This window comes from Engraulis encrasicolus, chromosome 19 (genome assembly GCF_034702125.1).
Source record: "Engraulis encrasicolus isolate BLACKSEA-1 chromosome 19, IST_EnEncr_1.0, whole genome shotgun sequence".
Taxonomy (NCBI): Eukaryota; Metazoa; Chordata; class Actinopteri; order Clupeiformes; family Engraulidae; genus Engraulis; species Engraulis encrasicolus.
Genome location: NC_085875.1, coordinates 8,407,519 through 8,430,018, shown reverse-complemented (window position 1 = coordinate 8,430,018; position 22,500 = coordinate 8,407,519). Strand labels below are relative to the sequence as shown.

General features: G+C 44.4%; 1 protein-coding gene across 3 annotated transcripts in view; it reads right to left on the bottom strand.

Moving 5' to 3' along the window:
• daam1a (dishevelled associated activator of morphogenesis 1a) overlaps positions 1 to 22,500 on the bottom strand; it is a 148,561-nt gene that overhangs the window by 16,922 nt on the left and 109,139 nt on the right. For 2 of the 3 annotated variants that reach the window (XM_063183601.1, XM_063183600.1), the window contains exons 12-18: positions 20,372 to 20,510; positions 17,320 to 17,378; positions 14,821 to 15,008; positions 11,575 to 11,871; positions 6,088 to 6,195; positions 4,501 to 4,530; positions 2,933 to 3,030 (exon numbers count right to left, since the gene is read on the bottom strand). In XM_063183601.1, the coding sequence (XP_063039671.1) occupies positions 2,933 to 3,030; positions 4,501 to 4,530; positions 6,088 to 6,195; positions 11,575 to 11,871; positions 14,821 to 15,008; positions 17,320 to 17,378; positions 20,372 to 20,510 (919 nt within the window). The remainder of the gene's footprint in view (positions 1 to 2,932; positions 3,031 to 4,500; positions 4,531 to 6,087; positions 6,196 to 11,574; positions 11,872 to 14,820; positions 15,009 to 17,319; positions 17,379 to 20,371; positions 20,511 to 22,500) is intronic. The other variant, XM_063183602.1, reaches the window with a different exon arrangement.

The window sequence follows — 22,500 nt, the reverse complement described above, 5'->3', positions numbered from 1 at the left end:
GCAGCATGTTGCAAATGTGCTGATGAAAGCATTCGATTTCACAATAGCACATTCCCACCTGGCCTCCCATATAAATATCATCATACGGGATAGATCTGGTCTTTGTAACACCTCAAACTGTCCAAGAGGGAAGAGGAGGCAGTGAGTGGGCGTTTTTAATGCTTAAGACAATAGTTATTCAGAAATGTTCCAGAAGAAGAAGAAAAAAAAATGTATTTGGACTTCTCCACTGAGAAAACAGTTTGGCAGTTTCGGCTGACGCTGTAACACACACATGTGCGTGATGTGCGAATGAGAAAATCAGATGTGAAGACAGCAAGCCGAGAGAGATGGTGACTGACCAGTGAAACACTTCTGCAGAGTCCGATGCTTATGATAAGATCTGATTGATATGAGCTAAATGCACTCTAATGGGGCTTAATGCACTGTAATGGGGGCCTGCTTTCTCAGAATCAGAGGTGCTGTGCAGTACAGTATGTAATGATGATGGCCTTCCTATTAAAGCCATTATTTACTGAACATCTGCAGTACGAGAATGTTCGACTAATAACGGTCATTTATAAAAAAAAAATGTAGGAACTTATTGCAGCAGGTGGATAGATTTTCAAAATGGGCAACACCAACACTCATACTATATACAGTGTATGTTGCCATAAATTGCCAGCCTCGCGACGCCATCCTCTGTACTCCACCCAAAGATTTTGGCTCCGCACATCGTCTGGCAAAAGCCTCGAGCTCGGTTCTCTCAGTGTTTCGCCAATCAGCAAACAGTTGAGAGTGGTGACGTAGAACTCACCCGCGAGCTCCGTTACTGATTGGTTAAGGTAACTATATTCACACTTTCGTTTTGTTATTTGTATGCTTTTGCGACGCTATAACGTAACAGGCATGCTAATAAAGCACAATATGGGTTTTAATTTGAGTTTGGAACTTCAATTAATTTAAATGATAGAGTAAGATCAGACCATCTCCCATCGTCCACGGAGACGGATTCCTCATGGCTTTTGCCAGACTGATTGACGGAGTCAACAGTCGGCTATTCACCCAGGCTAATAAATTGCCAGTACAGCTTCCCAACACACACAAAAAACCTCACATACAGTAGGTACCACTGATTCTGTCAGTCGCATAGTATGTGCTTGGAATGGGAAAAAATATCTCCTCCTGTGTAGTCAGATATTAAAATAAGACCTTTCTACATTTCTCTGTCTTTTCATCAAGCAATAGGAGCAAGTATTTATGATTTTCCCATTTCTAATGTCACATATTGTATCCACAAAACAGCTCCATAGAGAGCCATTCAGGAAGGTGTTTGAGGGTTCAATTGCAAACTGGCCATGCTCGTCATGTATGGTTTAAACAAGCACATGAGCTCGAGCGAGCAAGACGTCAGTAACATGCTCCTCCAGGCAGGGTGCCACGGGGCTGCACCGTAAGCCCAGCACCTCCGCACCTCGCCAGGGGCAGCAGGTGGCACCAGGCCTGGGAACCAGGGACAGCGGTAAGTGGGTGTGTGGGGGTGAACGATGGAGGAATGGAAGGATGGAAGGATGGAGAAAAGAGGGATAGATGGAGGAAAGGAGAGATAACGGAAAAGAAAGGAGGAGGGAGAGATGGATAGAGAGAGAGAGAGAGAGAGAGAGAGAGAGAGAGAGGAAGAGAGAGGAAGAGAGAGAGAGAGAGAGAGAGAGAGAGAGAGAGAGAGAGAGAGAGAGAGAGAGAGAGAGAGAGGCGAGGGTGGTTTTGAAAAACTGCCTCTGCCTGGAACCTGCCGTGCGGGCTGGGCAGGGGTGCCAGGAGTGTGTAATGGGTAGTGTGTGTGTGTGTGTGTGTGTGTGTGTGTGTGTGTGTGTGTGTGTGTGTGTGTGTGTGTGTGTGTGTGTGTGTGTGTGTGTGTGTGTGTGTGTGTGTGTGTGTGTGTGTGTGTGTGCGCGCGCGCGCGTGCCAGGAGTGTGTAATGGGTAGTGTGTGTGTGTGTGTGTGTGTGTGTGTGTGTGTGTGTGTGTGTGTGTGTGTGTGTAGCTGGGACCGGGAACCCCTCCGTAGCACCGTCAAAGCTGGAGTGAGTTAGAGGGAGTTGGACGGAGAGCGCGCCAGCACACCTCATTAAGGTAGACCCAACACTGCCGGCTTCACACTACCTGACTATACGTGGAGGACTGGGGGCAATAGCCCCTGTGTGTGTGTGTGTGTGTGTGTGTGTGTGTGTGTGTGTGTGTGTGTGTGTGTGTGTGTGTGTGTGTGTGTGTGTGTGTGTGTGTGTATGGTGTGCGTGTTCATGTGAATGTGTGTGTGCATGCATGCGTGTGTATCTTTTGTGGGTTATGCTTCTTTAAATGACTGTGAACAAAAGATTCTGGAGACAGGAAATGATATAAAATAACCCAAATTCCTAGGTCCCTGCTCACAGCTGTCCAATAAAGACCAACGCAGGGGAGAGAAACACAGAGCCAGTTTTTCCCCCCATCATGCATGCTTTGCCTGTGTGTGTACGTGCAAATGCATTTGTGTGTGTGTGCATGTGAGTGCGTACACCAGTGTGTATTTGCACAAGTTTCCATGACAACACAGAGTGATGAAACGGTAGAGGAAATTGGCCAACGCGATCCCGTTAAAAAGATTAAATGTAATGCTTGGCTGCGGAGCGCCCTTTAAACACACTGTCAACCGTGACGAACAATCTCCTGAGTGACAGAAACGAGCGGTCGCTCGAAGCTGCATAAAGCAGCAATTGAACAGTTATTCGATCGTGACGTAACGGGTAATATAATTTCACGTCTTCACAAGGTCTAAAAGTAGGACTTAAGGGTCACCCATGGGAACGATCAGGAGGGAGAAAGGGGGTGTTATGAGGGGGGTTGGGCAATGGAAAGTATACAAGGCAATAATTGGGCCGACAGTCGTAACGAGGTTAGGCCAACTAGGTACTTACCGCGAGAGAAGGATGTTGCAGTTCTGGGCTCGCCGGCCATCGATGACGGACAACTCCTTGACCTTCTTTGTCGTTGTGGCATCATCCTCAGAGTCTTTCTACAGAAGGCAATAAGACCAAGAAAATCAGCTTGAATTAATAAAATTAAAGACATCAAGAGCACAAAGTCAACCCATCCATCTATGCCCTCTTATTTTCCGTTCAGTGTGTGTGTGTGTGTGTGTGTGTGTGTGTGTGTGTGTGTGTGTGTGTGTGTGTGTGTGTGTGTGTGTGTGTGTGTGTGTGTGTGTGTGTGTGTGTGTGTGTGTGATTTCAGACCAAAAAATGTATGCATGTCAACCTCTAATGTTTTTGTCCAGTATGTACCATATTAAGATCTAATCGCAAATTAAAAAAAAAAGAAGAAGAATCCCCAACACAACTTAGCCATTAGGGGCTTTACCCAAGGCCTTCCGAAAGCATGCTGTGGAATTCAAACCCCTACCAAACACTCAAGTCCCTAGCAACCAGACAAACACAAGAAGCCATAACAGACAAACACGAATATGATACATGGTGACCCCCAAGACACACAAACACAGGCGAAGGACACACATAACAGTACAGTACACACGCATAACAAGAGCACGGAGAGACTCGCCATTATAATCCCTCATCCTGCTCTGTGGAGGGTTTTTTTTTTAGACTCGGGAGTAGAGAACAGCTGGAGAACAGACTGTAGAAATGGCCGACGATTGTGGAGAGCATGTGTTTTATTTAGAATTGGAGGAGCGTTGATTCTTTCCAAGCAAGGGCTGGTTCTGTTAGTTCGGGATTGGAATGAGGATGGAGGAGGGAGTGGATGGTGTGAGTGGAGGCTAGGCGGCGGGTGGAGGCTTAGGGGGACATAGGTTTGTTTTTAGCAGTCGGAAATCTGGCGTTATTTTATTGACGCGCGAACTCCAGCTGCTCGCGAAGCTGACTGCATGCCACGAATCCAATTTGGTCTAATTACGCGCACGAAACATCTTGAACTGGTAACTAATAAACTGAAACAGTTCATTCATCAACTTGATGAGATTTCTTTTTCCACTCTCTTGTCTCACACTCGTTCTCTCTCTCAATCTCTCGCTCTTTCTCTCTCTCTCTCTCTCTGTGTCTCAATCTTTCTTGATACTCACTCATTCCAACTCCCTCTCATTCTACCTCTCTCAATCTCTCTGACTCACTCACTCCCTTTGCACTCTCTCTCTCTCTTACTCTCCCGCTTCTGCCTCTCGTTATTTCCAGTTGTACTTCACTTCACATAACACGATTCCAATAATCATGGAAATATGTAGCTCTGCAGCTACGGGGGCGTTTGTAGTTTGTAGTTTGTAGGGGGTAGTGTAGTCGTGGACGGCCTTACAGTACAAACAGCCTCCAGCGCTATCCGCTACGCGTCACAGAGCGTGTCTGGCAAGGATGAGGAACACAAGGAGCGAGTGAGGAGGAAGGAAGTGACAGAGATGCAGAGAGACCAGCAGGCTGAGGTGAGAAAGCTCCCAGGTCAAAGGTCAAATAGTCCTGGTGAAGACGTCATCACTTACCTGTTTGAGGTGATTGAGCGTTAAGAAGTCCTGGCGGGCAAACGGCGCGTAAACAAACAAGGAGGGGGGGAGGGGGGTTTAGGATAGCAGCAATCATTAGCATTAGAGAGCACAACAGGCAGCGTAGATGTGGTGGGGGTGTGGGGATAGTTCAGTTCGGCATATTTAAGCATAAGCATTAATAAAGCACATTAGTTTTGCAAGCGACATAAACATATGACAGAAACATGACAGAAAAGCGTTGCAAAAAGGACAATTAACTCTGCAAGCAACATCGACGTTTGAATTATTGTGGGGTATAAATAGCAGATCTAAACATTAGCAGATCAAAACAATTCAAAACTGCAGGATGTTGTACTCTAGTGTAAGCTAGGCCTTCCATGTTTGACACAAAGGCTTTGTTCCTTATAACCGAGAGTTTATTTTATTATTCACAACCTTGGGGTCACTGAAACAGTCACTAAAACAGATATGCCAGTGAGGTAGCGGTGAATGTCGCGCTAAAGCGCTAAAATTACAACACCGTTTGACTCGTGCATGATTGAGGGCACGGAAAAACCGCTAACGCGAATCTCACGAGAGATTAGTGCAAACAGTGTTTCGGTGAGGCCATGTTGGATGACTAATTCCATATATTCCCCCCATCCCAACCCCCAGTTCCTGCCTCATGAAAAAAAATCGTTTGGTCTGTCATCATGGCAAGATAAATATCCAGCAGCTTGCTCTGTTTCTTTGTGGTCTGGTCTGGTGTCTGCATATTCGTAGACCACTGTTGAAAACACTATGAATAGAATTACCGATGTATTATTTCTTGTCCGGGAATGCTATCTTATCACGGAGGTCCTGCTCAGTATTAAGTCACCAAACTGGCCCTTGCATCCAGCCATCAGTGGAAACGACTTGTGTCGTGTATGCATGTGTGTGTGTGTGTGTGTGTGTGTGTGTGTGTGTGTGTGTGTGTGTGTGTGTGTGTGTGTGTGTGTGTGTGTGTGTGTGTGTGTGTGTGTGTGTGTGTGTATGATCTGTAGCCTTCTGAGTCGCGACAGGGTCCTGGCTCAGATGGCTGATCTGCTGTCCTCTTGTGAATCATGACTGTGTGCGGGTGCGTGTGTTTGTGTGTGTGTGTGTGTGTGTGTGTGTGTGTGTGTGTGTGTGTGTGTGTGTGTGTGTGTGTGTGTGTGTGTGTGTGTGTGTGTGTGTGAGAGTGTGTATGTGTGTGTGCGCGCGCTGGTGTACATGTGTGTGTTATATAGACAGAGGTCTGGGCAGCTTCATCAGTCATAAAGCTGTACAGTTTGTGTGCAGAGCCAAGGAGGAAATTATCTTATGTCTGAAGTCACACTATCCAGTCTAGCGCGAGTGGAAACTCATAACGACGACTACATCCAATTACATTACATTACTGACTCCAACGTTCTGTTATTCCATTATTATGCCTTTAAATGAACAACAACCTCACATACTATGCTCGCCGACACGTTCTGGACGCGTGTCAAAGTACACAATGTATATATGTCAGTATAATGAACATTGATTTTAAACGGTGGAGGGTAATGGAAAGTGGGATGTGGAAAGTAGGACGCTTACCTGTTGCCTCTGGTAGGCAGAGAAGGTCTTCTCGAGTTCCTCCAGGTCCAGGATTTTGAGAACCTTCCCGTCATCCATGTCTGACCATACGGTGCCGTCCAGCTTGTTCTGTGGGGAGAGAGAGAGAGAGAGAGAGAGAGAGAGAGAGAGAGAGAGAGAGAGAGAGAGAGAGAGAGAGAGAGAGAGAGAGAGAGAGATGGCAGGATTCATTTTCACATTTCACAACATCATTTTTTTTGTCTTCAGGAAAATGATACTTACTCCCCCAAAACCTACAACTCCTTGCAAATATTTTGTAATCCTACTTACAGCACAAACATTTGAATGAGAAAGACCATGTTGATGATTTGAACAAACTTCTCACATATAAATTAACCCTAAGGCCTGAGGGTCAGTCCAACAACAAAAACAACAAGGACAGCAAACCTCTTTGTTACTTCAAAAATGGCTTTATCTGACAAGCGCAACACAGATATGCTGCACGCCTGAAGGCCTGGCAAACAACACAGAGACTTCCCTCACAGATGCTCCGGAGAACAGAAGACAAGCAGACTCCACACTCTCCAAGAAAATACAATCCCTCGCAAAACAACTCGGCAGACGGCAGATGTTTATGTTTGTCAATAACTCTCTTTGGCAGAGCTGTTAACATTTTTCGCAGTGAAACCAGAGAGGCTCTTGTTATATGACCTATCTAGGAGCTGTGCCAAGGGCAGGGTCTTTGAGGAGATGGACTGTATATGGGAAGCCACATGATGGGAAGAACATGGTTCGTTTATCTATAAGCACATTCACATGTACAAAAGTACTTTCCATGTGCATTAAGTTGGGAACTAGATGAAGAAGGACGTGCAGTGAAGTTGTCTTCTGCCAGACTATGCTCCAGACATGTGGACTCGAGTCCAGTGACTTGGACTCGAGTCTGACTCGAGTCAGCGGTGTGAAGACTTGCGACTTGAAATTTCAAGATCAGAAAGGACTTGCGACTCGACTCGACTTGCACGCCTTTGACTCGGGACTCGACTTGGACTTGACAGTTGTAACTTTCAATGACTTGGCGTGACTTGCCATGTTGGGTCTAAAAAAAAAAGTCCAAGTCCAACCCTTGTTTTCAGAATGCAACAGCCCGCCCACATTCTTTGTTTGAATCACGTCATTGTCCTAAGCGGTGCTATGCCATCATTGGCGGCCAGATGCGGCCGGACGCGGCTGGCCTGGACGCGGCGACCAGCGGCAACAGTGAAACACCATTTGCGAGTCTCCAGAACAAACACAGCCTACATTTTAAACCATCGCGGAAGTTAATTTATCTCCCTCTCTGCCCCAACTCCTTTTGCATTCTTAATAGGGTAGACTATGGAAGTTTGCAGTGTGATCAACAAATAGGCTATTTTCTATCAGTGTTGTAGGAAGTGTGTGTGGTGGGGCGTGATGTGCAACACGCGTCTGTAGGCTACACACGTGAAGCTCTCGCTCTCTCGCCCCTCGCTTACGACAGAAATTCAGTGAGAACCAAGCTGTCTAAATATTTAGCTAAATGGTGATGGACATTGATTGTTGAACATAGGCTATTTAAGCAGTTGAAATAAAAAAACACACACACTGCTGACATAACCGAACCACAGGACTTAATATATTGTTGTTTAATAAAAGAGTACGCCTATCCGTTTTGCTTTCCCTGTCCTTTATGAATGCGCTTGCCTTCAGCCCCCGAAGGCTGTTACAGTAGGCTATGTTCCGCTCCCACACACTATGCTTGCGAGTCAGTCGCGAGTTCAAAGTGAAGTGCAGCCTTGCGAATAATTTCCACCATCGCGGACAAAACCACGTTATGATGGATATGTGGCGAGGTAAACGTTACGAATATGGCCTGCTTTTAAGTTTCCCCCAACCCAGGATGTGTCCGTAGGCTATGGCTTGATATCCCAGGGCTATTTCACGACCACAACTCCACGCGCTGAAAATGCATGTTAAGCTCGCGCTTCTCAGTCTAGAAAGAGTAACCTCTCGGTAACATTATTTGCATTGACCAGCCACCATCGGTTGAGTATTAGAATCAATACAAAAAGACACGTTTATACATGTCTTAGTCTTCCAGCATGCAATCGAAAATAGGCGAGCAGAGAACACTTGGTCAAAAAGAGCTCCACCGGTTGCCTCCTTTAGATGCTGGGTGAATGGTTCCAAAGGGAAATAATTTAGCCTATAACCTATTCATGACAGTCTTGCAAAGAGACAAGACAAACGACCAAAATTGTCAAATAATTGGTCAAGGCGCGAGATGAGGAATACTTCATGGCTATTGGAAAAACTTTGAAGAAACTAAGCGCAAGCAACAATGCTTCCCGCGAAGCTTGCGCTTGAGGGCTATAAACAAGCTATGCGCCCCGAACCTCACTGCTTGTTGTTCGATGACTTGAATCGAAACATTTCTAAGGACATCAGGGCTATCTTTGATTCCTGGAATACCGCCTCAGCCAGCTGAAACCAGAGTAGCAGTGTCCCATGTGTCAAATGGTAAGATAATGCCATACATGTTCCTTGAAAGTTTTAAAACTCAGCCTTGACACACTATCATGTCAGCCACATCAGTTCAAACGCAATCTTTAATGCAGCCTATCGTGAAATTTAAATGTAATGCGAGGTAGAGGTTGCAAGCTACTGCTGAGCAGCGCAAGACATGGGCATGGGTCGGCTCCCGTGGATAAAAAGCATGTTCTCTCTCGCGTGCTGCTCCCAGCCCAATCCTTGCGCGCGCGAACCTTGTATCTCGTGGTGTCGACACCGCTTTATCTTATGTTTCTCACAGTTCGAACTACATGCTTTGTTTGGTATTTTGGGGGAGTGTGTGGAGTCGCAATTACCGCTGCTTGGAAATGACACGTTAGAGCTACACGACGCCAGCACTGGAGAACTGGGATGTAACCCTGTTTTCCAAATTAACAAAAATTAGGAAACATAGAAGCAGAACTTTGTTTGGCTACAATCTATGACCTGGACAGTGAACTTAATCTTTTTGAAGAGGCATGAACAGCATACAAGTGCCTTTGTGGGGGAGGAGAGGGCGATTGGGGAGAACACGGAGACAAGAGCATGGCGCGAGGCGCATATTCGTTCGGGAAAAATGAGAGCGAAATGTTGGATAGGGCATTACACACCTTCCTTCTTCCTACACTGTAGAAGCGCAGAACAAGGTTGCCTCGTTGCCATAACTGACATTCTGCAACGCTAACGCCATGTTTATTTGACAGCGTGCTGGCGAATAGTCTAGTAGCCTAATATAATTAACAAGACGTGGATTAATGACTGTGCAAACAAAGTTCTAGTTAACTTGGACTGTGACGCAGTAAAAATGGTTGGTGATGGGGGAAAGCGACAATGCCGATATCAGCTTCAACAATAGTAGAGTAGAGTAGAGTAGTAGAGTAACTTTATTGGTGCCCAGGGGGGAATTCAGGAAATTCATCATTACTTTACCAGGAATTTAATCCAACTAACTAGGCCTACTTTGTCCTCATTTCTTAGCCCATATGGACAAGTGTCTAATAGGCTAAATACTGTTGGCACGTAGCCTACAGCAGAATAGCCTAGTGCTGCACCATGCATGTGTTCATTGGTGGGTTCACAGTTATGACACTGTCAATGCTCAGCTTTTGGTTCACAGATAATGGGATGAAGTGAACATCATGGACCAGCTGAGACAGGGCTGCCTGCTGAGCTTTGCTGTTAACTCATCATCCTGTCTCACATGTGTAGCCCCACCCCCCATACACACGCACACACACACGCACGCACGCACGCACGCACACACACACGCACACACACACTGGGCTCAATTTTTTTTTTTAAAGAAATTGATTACCCCTGCTGTATGTCATATCTTGATGAGAATGGTGAGCTTAATATGGTAGGCCTACCTTAAGGAAAATGGCATCTTTTAAAGCCAAACCAAAATGTTTACATTAGTCGAGTGGTACACTACAGTAAAGAGAGAGGAGGGGGGGGGGGGGGGGGTAGCACCTGTAAGACATGAATAGGCTACTACTTTCACCCTTGGCCTTTGTGGGTAAATTCAAACATAGTACGCTGAAAGTGTGAATCCGCGTTTTCAGGTCGGAAGTGTAATATGCCCCCCTAATGTCTTGACAAAACCTTCCAGCCAAAGCTGTCAGCGGCCCTGCCTGTGCTCCTAGTGAAAAAGTTAACCATAGTCCTGTACTTAGCGTTATGATGCTGGAGTCTGTATAACTTACAACCTTGACTAGATATGACCGGCCCACCACCAAGACCAGGGTGGAGTAGTGGAATAGGTTTATGCCATCAGATGATGGAACGGACACACACACATACGTACACATTCTTGCAAACAGGACTATTTGCCCACTGGACAGTAAATATTTGGCATATGGTTGCTCCTTTGTTTAAGTACAAATTCACATGAAATGTTTTTTTATGTGAAAAAAAATATGATATTAAATGTAATTTTACATACACAGCACAAGCAGTAGTTTGGTTTAGACTGATTTCTCAGCAACTGTTTTAGTAATTGTCATCATTTAACTCAGGTCTCATTATTATACTAATGAATGTATGATCGAAATTGTGATTGCAAATAGAAAATCCCTTTGTGACTTGTTAAGGACTTGAAAAAAAATGAGACTTGGACTTGGACTTGACTTGGTTTGGGTACGACTTGGACTTGGACTTGACTTGGTCAGATGTGTCTTGACTTGTGACTTGACTCGGACTTGAGTGGAAAGACTCGAGACTTACTTGTGACTTGCACATTAGTGACTTGGTCACACCTCTGCTATGCTCTGATTAGATGTCTGAGTAGAATCAGCACATAGCTCAACTCTAGATACTATTCAGGTTGATGCATAGTGTTGAAAAGTAAAATGTGTAAAATAGGTAAATCAGGTAAAGAAAGAGGCTGTGTGTGGTGCCATAACAGTACAAGTAAATAAGTTTCTCTCTAAACTCAAACCCAAACGTCAGTCAATTCTTTACCCCACAATGAAACATATATATCATATTCCAAAGTGCTCCAATCAATCCTAAGTGCAGACTCCAGGAAGAGGCCCAGCTTACTTCAAGAGGTGCCAAAGGCCAATCCTGGATTCCGAAAGTATGAACCCAGCCACAAATTAGATCCAACCAGCTTTCTCAATCAGAAAATCAAGTCCAGTTGGAGTGCTACCTGGAACTAATACTTTGAAAAGATGATGCTCTTTCGTGACGGGCTTAGTTCATTTTAAAAGTAGTAGAATATCAAGGTACTGATCTTCTTTGTAGTTAAAATGACTTTATTTTACTGGTCATAACATGACATAAAAAAACGTTGACGCGTTTCGGCATGAAGCCTTTGTCAGGAAGTGAGCTTTCTCAATCAGCTGAACGTCATGAGTACTCAAGACAGTACTCAAGGGTAATTACTTCTGAACCTGATTTTTGACACCTCTGTTTGCTATCTCCAAGCCAACTCACCTCCGCTATTTTGGACCAGTTGAAGGACTTGAGCGGGTTGGAAGGCTGAGGGAGGTTCTTCTTCTTCAGCGACGGGCCCAGGAAACCTCCGGGCGGAGGGGGGGCCCCGAATGGAGGCATGCCCGGCGGGGGTGGGGGTCCGCCAGGTGGAGGCGGTGGTGGTGGAGGTCCCATGCCCGGAGGCGGTGGTGGTGGAGGGGGTGGAGGTGGAGCACCGGCTGGGCAAGGTGGTGGGGGTGGGATGGGTCCACCCGGGGCAATGTTCGGGGGTCCTCCTGGGATGCCTGAGTTCGCCCTCTATTAGGAAGATAGAGTTGGGAGAGAACATTGTGGAGGAAATGTTTAGTACAAGCATGTTAGGGGTGTGAATTTGGTAGTTAGTTGCATGTCTTAGTTTCAGGGATCTGAGAAGAAATCATAAAATACATTTTGGTTATAAGCATGTTGGGGTGAGAGTTTATATCTCAATTAATTTAATTTCTTAGTAAGAAATCCATATGATTAGGGAGGGATTTGTGGGAGGATAATGTGGAAGAATTTTTTTAAAAAGATATTTTTATGGGCTTTTTGGGCCTTTATTTCGAATAGGACAGTGAAAGTGTGCCAGGAAATGAGTGTGGAGAGAGACGCGGCAGGGCTGGGAAATGACCCCGTCCGGACTCGAACCGGGGTACCCATGGGCATGCAAGCCCAAGTGTGGGGGGCTTAGCGCGCTGTGCCACAGCGCCCCCAATGTGGAAGAAATTTTAAACATGTGGGGTGATGATATATTTGCCTAATTGTCCAGAATATTGTATATGACTTCGGGATTGCTGTGCTTTATATGACTTCGGTATTGTTGGATGAAGTACTTTGCCATTCTCTATAACAATTTCTCCGGTTGTTGTTGATAAAAATGAGCAGCCTTACGTGCATGTATATACTTGAGTCTGTTGCTGCAAGCATTTTTTAACAACAAAGTCATACGGGTATATGATTGGCATTACTGGGGATCTAACACATTCATTCAGAGTTGCGTAACTTGCCCACACAATTAAAAAGCTGGCTTACTACTAGCTAAGCCTCTTAAAGCGGCTGATCTTTTCAACTATGGCAACTATGACAACTTTTCAAGAACTTTTAAACTTTTTACCTTATCAAACAATATCCTGAAACGGAACTATTTGCAATAGCTCTGAAATGTTCTTTTGATGCCAACACATTTCAGAGAATACTGTACATTCCATGCACCTAGTATGAACAAAGTAATAAGCTTGAATGGTATGAGCTTGCACTATTGCACATACGATCTGAATGTCACACAAGCATAACAACGAGTGACACTACTATGGTCACCTACTCACTACATTTACGTATATGTCGTCAGTCCAATAATGTGAACTCTTTGAAAAGGGGAAGTCCCTGACGTTTGTTTAGTGTGTGTGTGTGTATTAAACTGTGCATTAAAGCGACACTAAAATACTTTTGATGTTTCGTCAACTTACGCATTGGAAGTAACATTGTCCTCCTAATGTCTCATTCAAACTATAGAAATTCGTCAACCTCCTTCCTCGCGTGGAGAGGTCGGTGACTTCCTGCTTTGACAGGTGTTGCTTCAAGGGAGCAATGGCTCTTACTTATATACAACATTGTAATAATTATATATGAAACATATTTAAAATGTATTAAACTACAGAATGTTGGTTAAAGGGCACGATTTTGTTGTGGGCCGATAGAGAGGTCGGAGACTCGCTGCTGACAGGTGTTAAAGGGGCAATGTCTCTGACTTATGTTTGCTGGAATACAGCATGTATTAAACCACAGAATGGATGTCAGAGGTCAGACAAATGGATGACATACTTTATATCAAGCAGTGTATTACACCACAGCCTGGATGATATTGATATCCTGACGTAACAAACTGAGGTCGTAGAGGCTTGCGGAAAGGTCATTGACTTACTGTGTAAAGGGGCAACGTGACTTGTACTGTACGGTATAGCGTATTAAAATACATGAAAGCACAGCATGGGGGGTAGAGTTGACCACTATACTGTATTTGATGTACAGTATTTGCTGCTTGACCAGGTTTTGCTTTAAAGGTGCAATGACTTTCACTTACTGTATATGGTGGGTTTATATTATACATTATGATATGGGCAGCCGTGGCGTAGTGGTTAGAGAGTTGGTCTTTCAGTGTAGGGGATACAGGTTCGAATCCCCCCTGACCTCTCCCTACATCTCCATCCATCGCTGAAGTGCCCTTCAGCAAGGCACCTAACCCCACATTGCTCAAGGGACTGTAAACAATACCCTGACAAATAATAGCTGTAAGTCGCTTTGAATAAATGAAAGTGTCAGCTAAGTGCAATGTAATGTAATGTAATATATTATATACTCAAACGATTTAATGGAGAAAATAGGTCAGAGATATGGCTAACGCACCGAGCTGAGGTCATGGAGGAGAGCAGAGAGGTCAGAGACTTGGACAGGTGTTAGTTTAAAGGGCAATGTCTTTGACCTATGAGTGCTGTAATAAACCATGTATTAATCTACAAAATGGATGTCAAAGGTCAGCCCAATGGATGACGCACCAAGCTGAAGTCGTGGAGGTGAGTGGAGAGGTTGGTGAGGCTTGCGGCTCGGCCAGGTGTTGCTTTAGAGGAGCAACGTCTCTGACAAAAGTTATGCCTTATTAAAAGTACTATTACACCACAGGATGGAGGTCACAGAGGTGACAGCCAGGTGCACTGTATTTGACGCATTGAGCTGAGGTCGTGGAGGTGTGTGGAAGGGACGGATCTAGAGATTTTGGGGCCCTAGGCAAAATGTAAACATGGGGGCCCTCAAAAGTCATATTAAAGACATAAAATTATGTGTTTTGGTGCTATTTTACTGTTTTGTCTCATCTTTATCTTGGATTACTTTACATAAGTAACAAGTTAAGATCAAGCCTATTTTTCGTGTGTGTTTACCCCAACTGGTGTGACAGTCAGGTCCGATTTGATCTGGACACTGTCCGGAGAGGTCGGTGAGGCTTGCTTCTTGGCCAGGCCAAGTGTCGCTTTAGAGAAGCAACGTCTCTGACTAAAGTGTACTGATACCGTATGAAACAGAGTACTGCATCACAGAATGGGGCTAAGAGGTCCGAGGTGACTAGCCAAGCTGCACCTGCTCCTAGTGACGCAACACCTGAAATCGAATCGAGATTTGAAAGTCTATGATAATCAGACTAAGAGGTGACGGCCAGGTGTAACGTGTGTGACGTACCGAGCTGAGGTCGTGAAGGCGTGCCGAGAGGTCGGTAACTTGCTGCTTGGCGAGGCGGTGGTCGGTGGTCTCCCGCTCCAGCTTGTCCTTCATCTTGTTGAGCGTCTGCATCATCTCCTCCTTCTCCTGGGCCTTGGCATCGCACTCGCGCTCCTTCTTCTCCAGCTTCTGCTGAAGCTCCGCGTGCTCTGTGGCGCAGAGGGACAATGCGGGGTTGAGACATGAACATGAACACAGACACAGACACAGACACAGGTACAGACACAGGTACAGACACAGGTACAGACAGACACAGACAGACACACAAGCATGCACGCACGCACACTGCTTCCTCACCAGCTTCTTCTGAAGCGCCACGTGCTATATAGTGCAGGGGGACAGGGCGGGGTTGAGACATGGACACACAGACATGTGACCACCTTACCTGCACTATCTCACACCTCCACTACCAAGAACTGCTTTGACTATGTGACTTAGCACCTTCCTGCACTGCCTCATACACATACTACAACACACTAGGCTGCTACTTGACCGACTGACCTGGAATGGTCTAAGCCAGTGTTTCTCAACTGGTGGGTCGCGACCCAAAAGTGGGTCGCGGAGGGGTCATGGGTGGGTCGCAGAGCCATGGTGTAAAAAAAATCATAATTCATTGATTCGCTAAAAAAACAAAAAAAACATCCAACTTTCCCTGCAACAATTTACCACTTTTATTTTGATAGGCGATTGAACTTGTGTCATCTGTCGTCATAGATAAAAATCAGAATGTTTATGCGCGATAGTAGCGTGCAACCAGTCATTCGAGTATCGCTAAAAAAAAATTGGGTCGCGACTGAATGAGATTGGAAAATGGTGGGTCCCAAGACTGTTCCAGTTGAGAACCACTGGTCTAAGCTAGACTGCACTGTGTGTAGTACAGCTTAGCCTTGTCTCCGTATTTTTGCATTTTACTATTATTATTATTGCGATTATGTCTTCTATTCTATTCTTCCCTATATGTTAAGTTTTCAATGTGAAATGTTTAAATTGTTATTATTATTTAAATCACTTTATTGTTACTGGTTCATCACTGGTCCATCACTGCCACTCACCAATGTTAATTATTATTGTATTATTATATGTTATTATTTATTACTTAATCACTGAACTGTTACTGGTCCATCCCTGTTACTGTCCTGTCTTGCACTTTGATGTCAGTTTGTATGTGTCAGTCCTGTGTATGTTTATGTCTTTTCATGGTTAAGAGAGGGAAACAGCGTGCTCACACGGGCAAGCCACACACAAAGATATCTACAGGAACAGACACACGCACTTACAGTTCTGTACATTTGTATGCATCCAGCACACACACATACACACAAATACAAAACACTACATGCACGCAAACAAAGACAGAAACACTGAAATACAGACCAACAAGTGACCTAACAAGTACCCGTTCACACACGCACACATACACACAACCACACAAACACAAGTACACAAATGTACACCCAAACACACACTGAAAAAGAGGTCTGGTTCGTTTCTGCGACTTCAACCACAGCTCAAACCATTATGAGTAAAACCACAACACTGGCAGTGGATCAGTCAGCCACCATACTGTTTACCATGGGGCTGCGCAGGACAAGTGGAGAGAGAGAAAGGCTCCATTTTTATTGAAAACAAGAATGAAGCCACTAATTCAGCCTAAACTACTGTTTCCCAGGCACACGTTTCATTTGAATTATTAGCCTGGTTTTGAATAATCACGCAGGCATCTGGTGCTGTGTATTTGGAAACGCTTGAGGACTTGTTTGAACCAGGTGGAAAAAAGGGAGACTGAACAGAATGACTTTGGCCAACTACTTTAAGACCAAACTTGGTACAGACTCAAGTCTGTGCAGGGTAGGAAACCTTCCAATACCAATTAACTGTTGTCGCCTTCTGTAGGGTTTAAAAAAAGTAAAGAAATCAAGGCTAATCCTGAATCTTGGCAGCTGACACAGTGCTTGTATTTGTTTTATTTCATCAGTAATAGCTTTAGGTAGTATAACGACTGGCTTCTGTCGGCTAATCAAATATCAAACGGCGAATTAAACAGCCCTTTCATTTTGAGCAACTGGAGTTCACCTCAGACCTTATTGCTCTTTGGTTGAATTTCTTCTGTTATTTTCCATCTGTAATACACCTACTGTATTATTGGAATTCATCATACTGTGGGTAATCATCTATTTGGCTACTGGTAGTAGCGGTTTGGTGAAAAATGTGGTTGTGTTATGAGAGGCTAGGTACACATTACAGATTTCCTGTTGCATGTTTATTCAATTAGATTTCCATCAGACTTCCTAGGTGTTTCTAGTTGAACCTTACAAAGTACGTTCATGGTACAGGCAAGAATAAGTGGCATCTCCTGTAGCTGTTTATTTGACCATAGGGTAGTAGCAGACTAGGCAGAGATTAGCTGTTGTGTTATAGGAGACATACAGTTTGTTGACATTAGCTACGCAGCACTCATACCTTTTCTCATCTTCTCCGCCTGCTCCTTCCACTGCTTCACTTCATTCTCATTGACGAGCCTACAGGACAACAGACAAACAGAAAGAGAGAGAGAGAGAGAGAGAGAGAGAGAGAGAGAGAGAGAGAGAGAGAGAGAGAGAGAGAGAGAGAGAGAGAGAGAGAGAGAGAGAGAGAGAGAGATGGGGAGAGAGACAGATAGAGAGAGAGAGAGAGAGAGAGAAAGAGCGCGCACGCGAGAGAGAGAGAGAGAGAGAGAGAGAGAGAGAGAGAGAGCGAGAGAGAGAGAGAGAGATGCAGAGAAAAACAATCAGAACAAGAAAGAACAAGAAACAAGACAGAAAAAAGGAGAGAATTTAAAAAGGAGGAGGAGGAGGGAGGGGGAGAGTGGCAGTTAGTGATTTATTGCAGTCCCGAATCAGGATCATTAATTATCCATTCATTATCTAGAGGCCAGACAGCAGACAGCAGACAGCAGCGAGCCCCAGCAGACCCGCTACACTACCAGACATTCGCTACGGACTTTCCCATTCCATCATCCAATCCTACGCACCCCACATTACAGCTGCTTATGGCCTAATAACAATACGCCACTCCAAGACAGAGTGTGTTTAGGATGCCTTCATTCAAGACAAACAGAGCCCGCCAATCATTTATACACACTAGTATATCCATGCTAAATAAGACAACTGTAACTTAGACTGAATAGCACATTGCACTTTGGTACTGAATACTGCACTGTCTTTTTGTCCTATAGAGGGAGGGGAGGGGGGGGGTTGTGTTTGTCTATTGTGTTCTTGTTTATTGTAATGTCTTTGTAATTGTATCAGATGCACTGAAAATGGCACAGAACAATTTTCCGAAAGGACAAATAAATAATCTATCTATCTATCTATCTTTCTATTTTTATGGGGTAGTTCTTTTTTTTTTTTAAATTGTTTTGGTATTTTTCGACTTTTTTTGACAGGACAGTGTGAGAGGTGGACAGGAAGCGAATTGAAAGAGAGGCGGGGAGGGGTCGGCAAAGGACCCGGGCTGGGAATCGAACCCGGGTTAGCCTCATGGCAGCCGGGTGCCCTACCAGTTGGCCACGGCAGGGCCATCTTTATGGTGTAGTTCAATGGTTCCCAACCGTTTTCTGCTAACACCCCCTTTTGGACCTTCCCTCTAATTCTATCATCCTACTCACTATCTTTCAGCTGTTTATATCATACCAACAAAGTACACAAAAAGACATGTGGAGGGTGCACACAGGCACATATGTCTGTAAGTGCATGGAATAAAATGAAAAACAAAACAAAAAAAGACATGGGCCACCTCAGAGAGGGTTTTTCTTCGGATCTTACAGATTACGAATGGTAGGATTACATTCTCTCTACTCCAACCCAACTCAAACCCCCAGCAACAATCTAAATCCAAATCGCCCCACAATCCCGGGCAGATTGGCCAACTGACAGCCAGCTTTGGGAGGGCTTAGAGCCCCGAAGGCCTTCGGATATTAATAATGAAAAACAAGACGGATGGAGAATGGGTGGAATGGGGCCACAGAGAGAGAGAGAGAGAGAGAGAGAGAGAGAGAGAGAGAGAGAGAGAGAGAGAGAGAGAGAGAGAGAGAGAGAGAGAGAGAGAGAGAGAGATAACCACCCTACCTTGCTTTTTTACAGAGTCCTTGTATCAAAACACATATCCCTGGCATTGTAGGTTATACAATATCCCATAAAACATGAGTGCACCCTTCCTATTTTGGCTAAAATTGTCCGATATGTTTTCAGGGGATAAAACACTACAGAACTAAAACAAGTGGATACATTTTCCAAGTAGTAAGTCTGCAGCTTGTGTCTGGCCGTATTAATTTACTGTAGTCTGAGAGCAACATGACACAATGAGGAATCACATCACAGTCCTGGCACCGACAGCTATGGCTCGGCCATGTCCGGGATGGATGCAACTTCATACCGTTTAGTTCAGGTACTACATCCTACTGACAGCCCTTGGCAATGTCCGACTGCTAAAAGTAAGTCAGAGAGCATATTAATCCAAAGAGTTTAGTTGTAAGACTTGTTTCTTAGAGCTTGAAGAGGTGTTTCATTCCTTATTCAAGGAGTGCCACCAGTGTCTGGTTGGTATGGCATTACTTAGTGATACATCTAACAATTCTTCATACCTTGACATGTGACTCATTTGTCAAGTGGAGAAGGGAGTGGTCTACAGAAGTATAACTGAACATAGTCCCTCTCGCACCGAGCAGAAACTGAGGAAGTTCCTGACAGTTACATGTACTGTAGTAGCAGCAGTAGTAGCAGAAGTAGTAGTAATAGTAGTAGTAGTAGTAGTAGTAGTAGTAGTAGTAGTAGTAGAAGTAGAAGTAATAGTAGTAGTAGTAGTAGTAGTAGTAGTAGTAGTAGTAGTAGTAGTAGTAGTAGTAGTAGTAGTAGTAGTAGTAGAAGTAGAAGTAGAAGTAATAGTAGTAGTAGTAGTAGTAGTAGTAGTAGTAGTAGTAGAAGTAATAGTAGTAGTAGTAGTAGTAGTAGTAGTAGTAGTAGTAGTAATAGTAGTAGTAGTAGTAGTAGTAGTAGTAGTAGTAGTAGTAGTAGTAGTAGTAGTAGTAGCAGTAGCAGTAGCAGTATACAGTAAAAGTACTGCAGTTGTGGAAAACTAGTAGCAGTAATACAGTAGTAGAGGCAGGGTGCGATATGAAGGGGGGGATTGTCCCCCCTTCTGGTCTTGATATCGCCACTTTTTCTACATGATTTTATCACGGTTCAATGTAATTCCATTGATGTTACTTAGAATCTGAAACATATCCCCCCTTCTGGTTTTCCGACAAATCGCACCCTGAGTAGAGGTAATGTTTTAAGGTACTAGTAGTATAGAAGGACAGTATAGTAGTGGTATTAGTAGCCTACTAGTAGTAGTCGTAGTAGTAGGAGGAGGAGAACAGTAGTAGTACTGTAGCACTACTAGTGGTAGAGAAAACTAGTAATGGTGTAGTAGTAGCAGTTGAGTTTGTGAGAGGAGGAAGTGTGTTGTGTTTGTGTAGTCTGTTGCCACTCACATTCGCACAACGTTCTTGACGTTGAAGTTCTCCAGGGGGGTGACGTCGGGGTCGTAGCCTTTGTCATTCTGCAGGACAATCTGCTGCACGATGCGGTCGAGCAGGAGCCAGTACTGCACCGTGTTCCCGCTGCGCTTATCTGGCGGTACGCAGACAGGCAGACAGGCAGAGAGTGGTTGGCAAAGAAAAGCACACAGATAGACAGACAGACAACTTTTGTTTCTTTGCATTTTGGGATTACATTGGAAAACTTCAGGGGCCTCGGCTGAAAAGCACATTGTTCAACAGATAAACAGACATACTGACATCGTTTTGTTCTTTGTGGTGATACTGGAGAATTTCAAGGGCCTCTGCTGCACGTGGGTAACATCTTCATAGACAGTGTCACATGCATAGTATATACTATTTTCTCACACATATAATTCGATTATATCTTTTTCATAATATTGGGAATTTCTCATTACCAGATCTTTAATACTTTATGAGGAATAATGAAAAATTCTCAAATAGTTGGTACAAGTGAGTTCCTGATAGGCAGCAGGGTGCATGGTGTTTCCCGCTGCTTTGTTTATCTGAAGTCACACACCAGAAATTGGCGCAAAACCTCCATGGCGCACAGCCCCATTATCAGTCAACAGGTCTAACGAACATACAACCACGACACACAAACTCTACTCAACCCCACACTTAATCACCCACACCAGGAAGACAGCAGTTATAGTACACCCCACAAAGCAGGCGAGACAAATACGAGTAGAAAAGAGAGCCAAATCACCTTATACAGTTAACTGCAACACATCAGCATTTTAAGAGAGGGAGGCTAAAGACAGCGTATAGTGTGACAGGGCCTGCACAATGTAATGCCGGGGAGTATGGGAGGCAATACGGTTGGCCGATAAATCACCCGCTAAGTGGTAGGAGTGGCCATAAAAACACAGCACCACAAATATCTATACAATATATATATATAAGGAGCATGGGAGTGAAGGATACAGTAAAGCATGCAGCGGCCACGTGACTCAGAATCAACAGCATGCCTCAAGAGGGGAACACAAGCGCTACAGCCTGAATTATCTGTTCTTTCCACCATAGAGTGCACAACATAATGCATGGCTTTCACAAACTGATTCACTATGGGTTGAAAGAGGAATTATGTCTTGTATCTCATTTGATATATACTGTACATAGAAACAGTCCGGTTCTACATCCTGTACTTAGTCCACGGAAGGTGACAATGTAACTTTAGACGTGTCTTACACTGGGTTCCCAACTGATGAACCGCTGAAATAATAGTGGATTTTCCCAAGATCTGCACCGTGAGGACAATGATGTAGAAGACTGACTGCATTGTTTGACTAAGCCCAGACATGGGTACATGCTGGACAAGAACACATGGTTGAATGGATGACAACACACGCTAACATCTTCCATTTTCCAGCTGAAGCACTGCAGCAGCTTACCCCCCTCACCAGCGCAATACTCATTCAACTTGTCTACAACTTGGCCAGATTGTAATGTGGGGGAAAGATCTGCAGTCTAAAACTATTAGGGGTTTTTATGAGAGTTTCATTTGGACAGCTACTTCGTACAAATTCCAAATAAGTCACAAATAGAACAGAGAGGTGCCTGGGGCCATTCCATTTGTCAGGGTGGCAGTCAAATGCAGTTCGTTTTCCACCATCATAAATTCCTTTTCAGGATAGTGTTCTTCTACAGAAGAATGGTTGTGTTTGTGTGTTTGTGTGTGTGTGTGTGTGTGTGTGTGTGTGTGTGTGTGTGTGTGTGTGTGTGTGTGTGTGTGTGTGTGTGTGTGTGTGTGTGTGTGTGTGTGTGTGTGTGTGTGTGTGTGTGTGTGTGTGTGCATGCTTGCTTTCTGACTCCGTACCAAAATCTGAATCATCTAGGGGTCTGATTCCCTTGTGGTAACTTAACTCTAATTGATAACACAAGGCCTTTCGGGATAGCCATTATAAAACACAGACACGACAACCCCCTCAAATAATCACTCACCATTTCCAAAGAATGAAAACACACATAAGGACTATGAGGTTCTTTTCTTTATACATGTATATAACCTCATTTATCTCTGGGCTGGGATATAAAACTCACAAGCTTGTTTTTATTTTTGG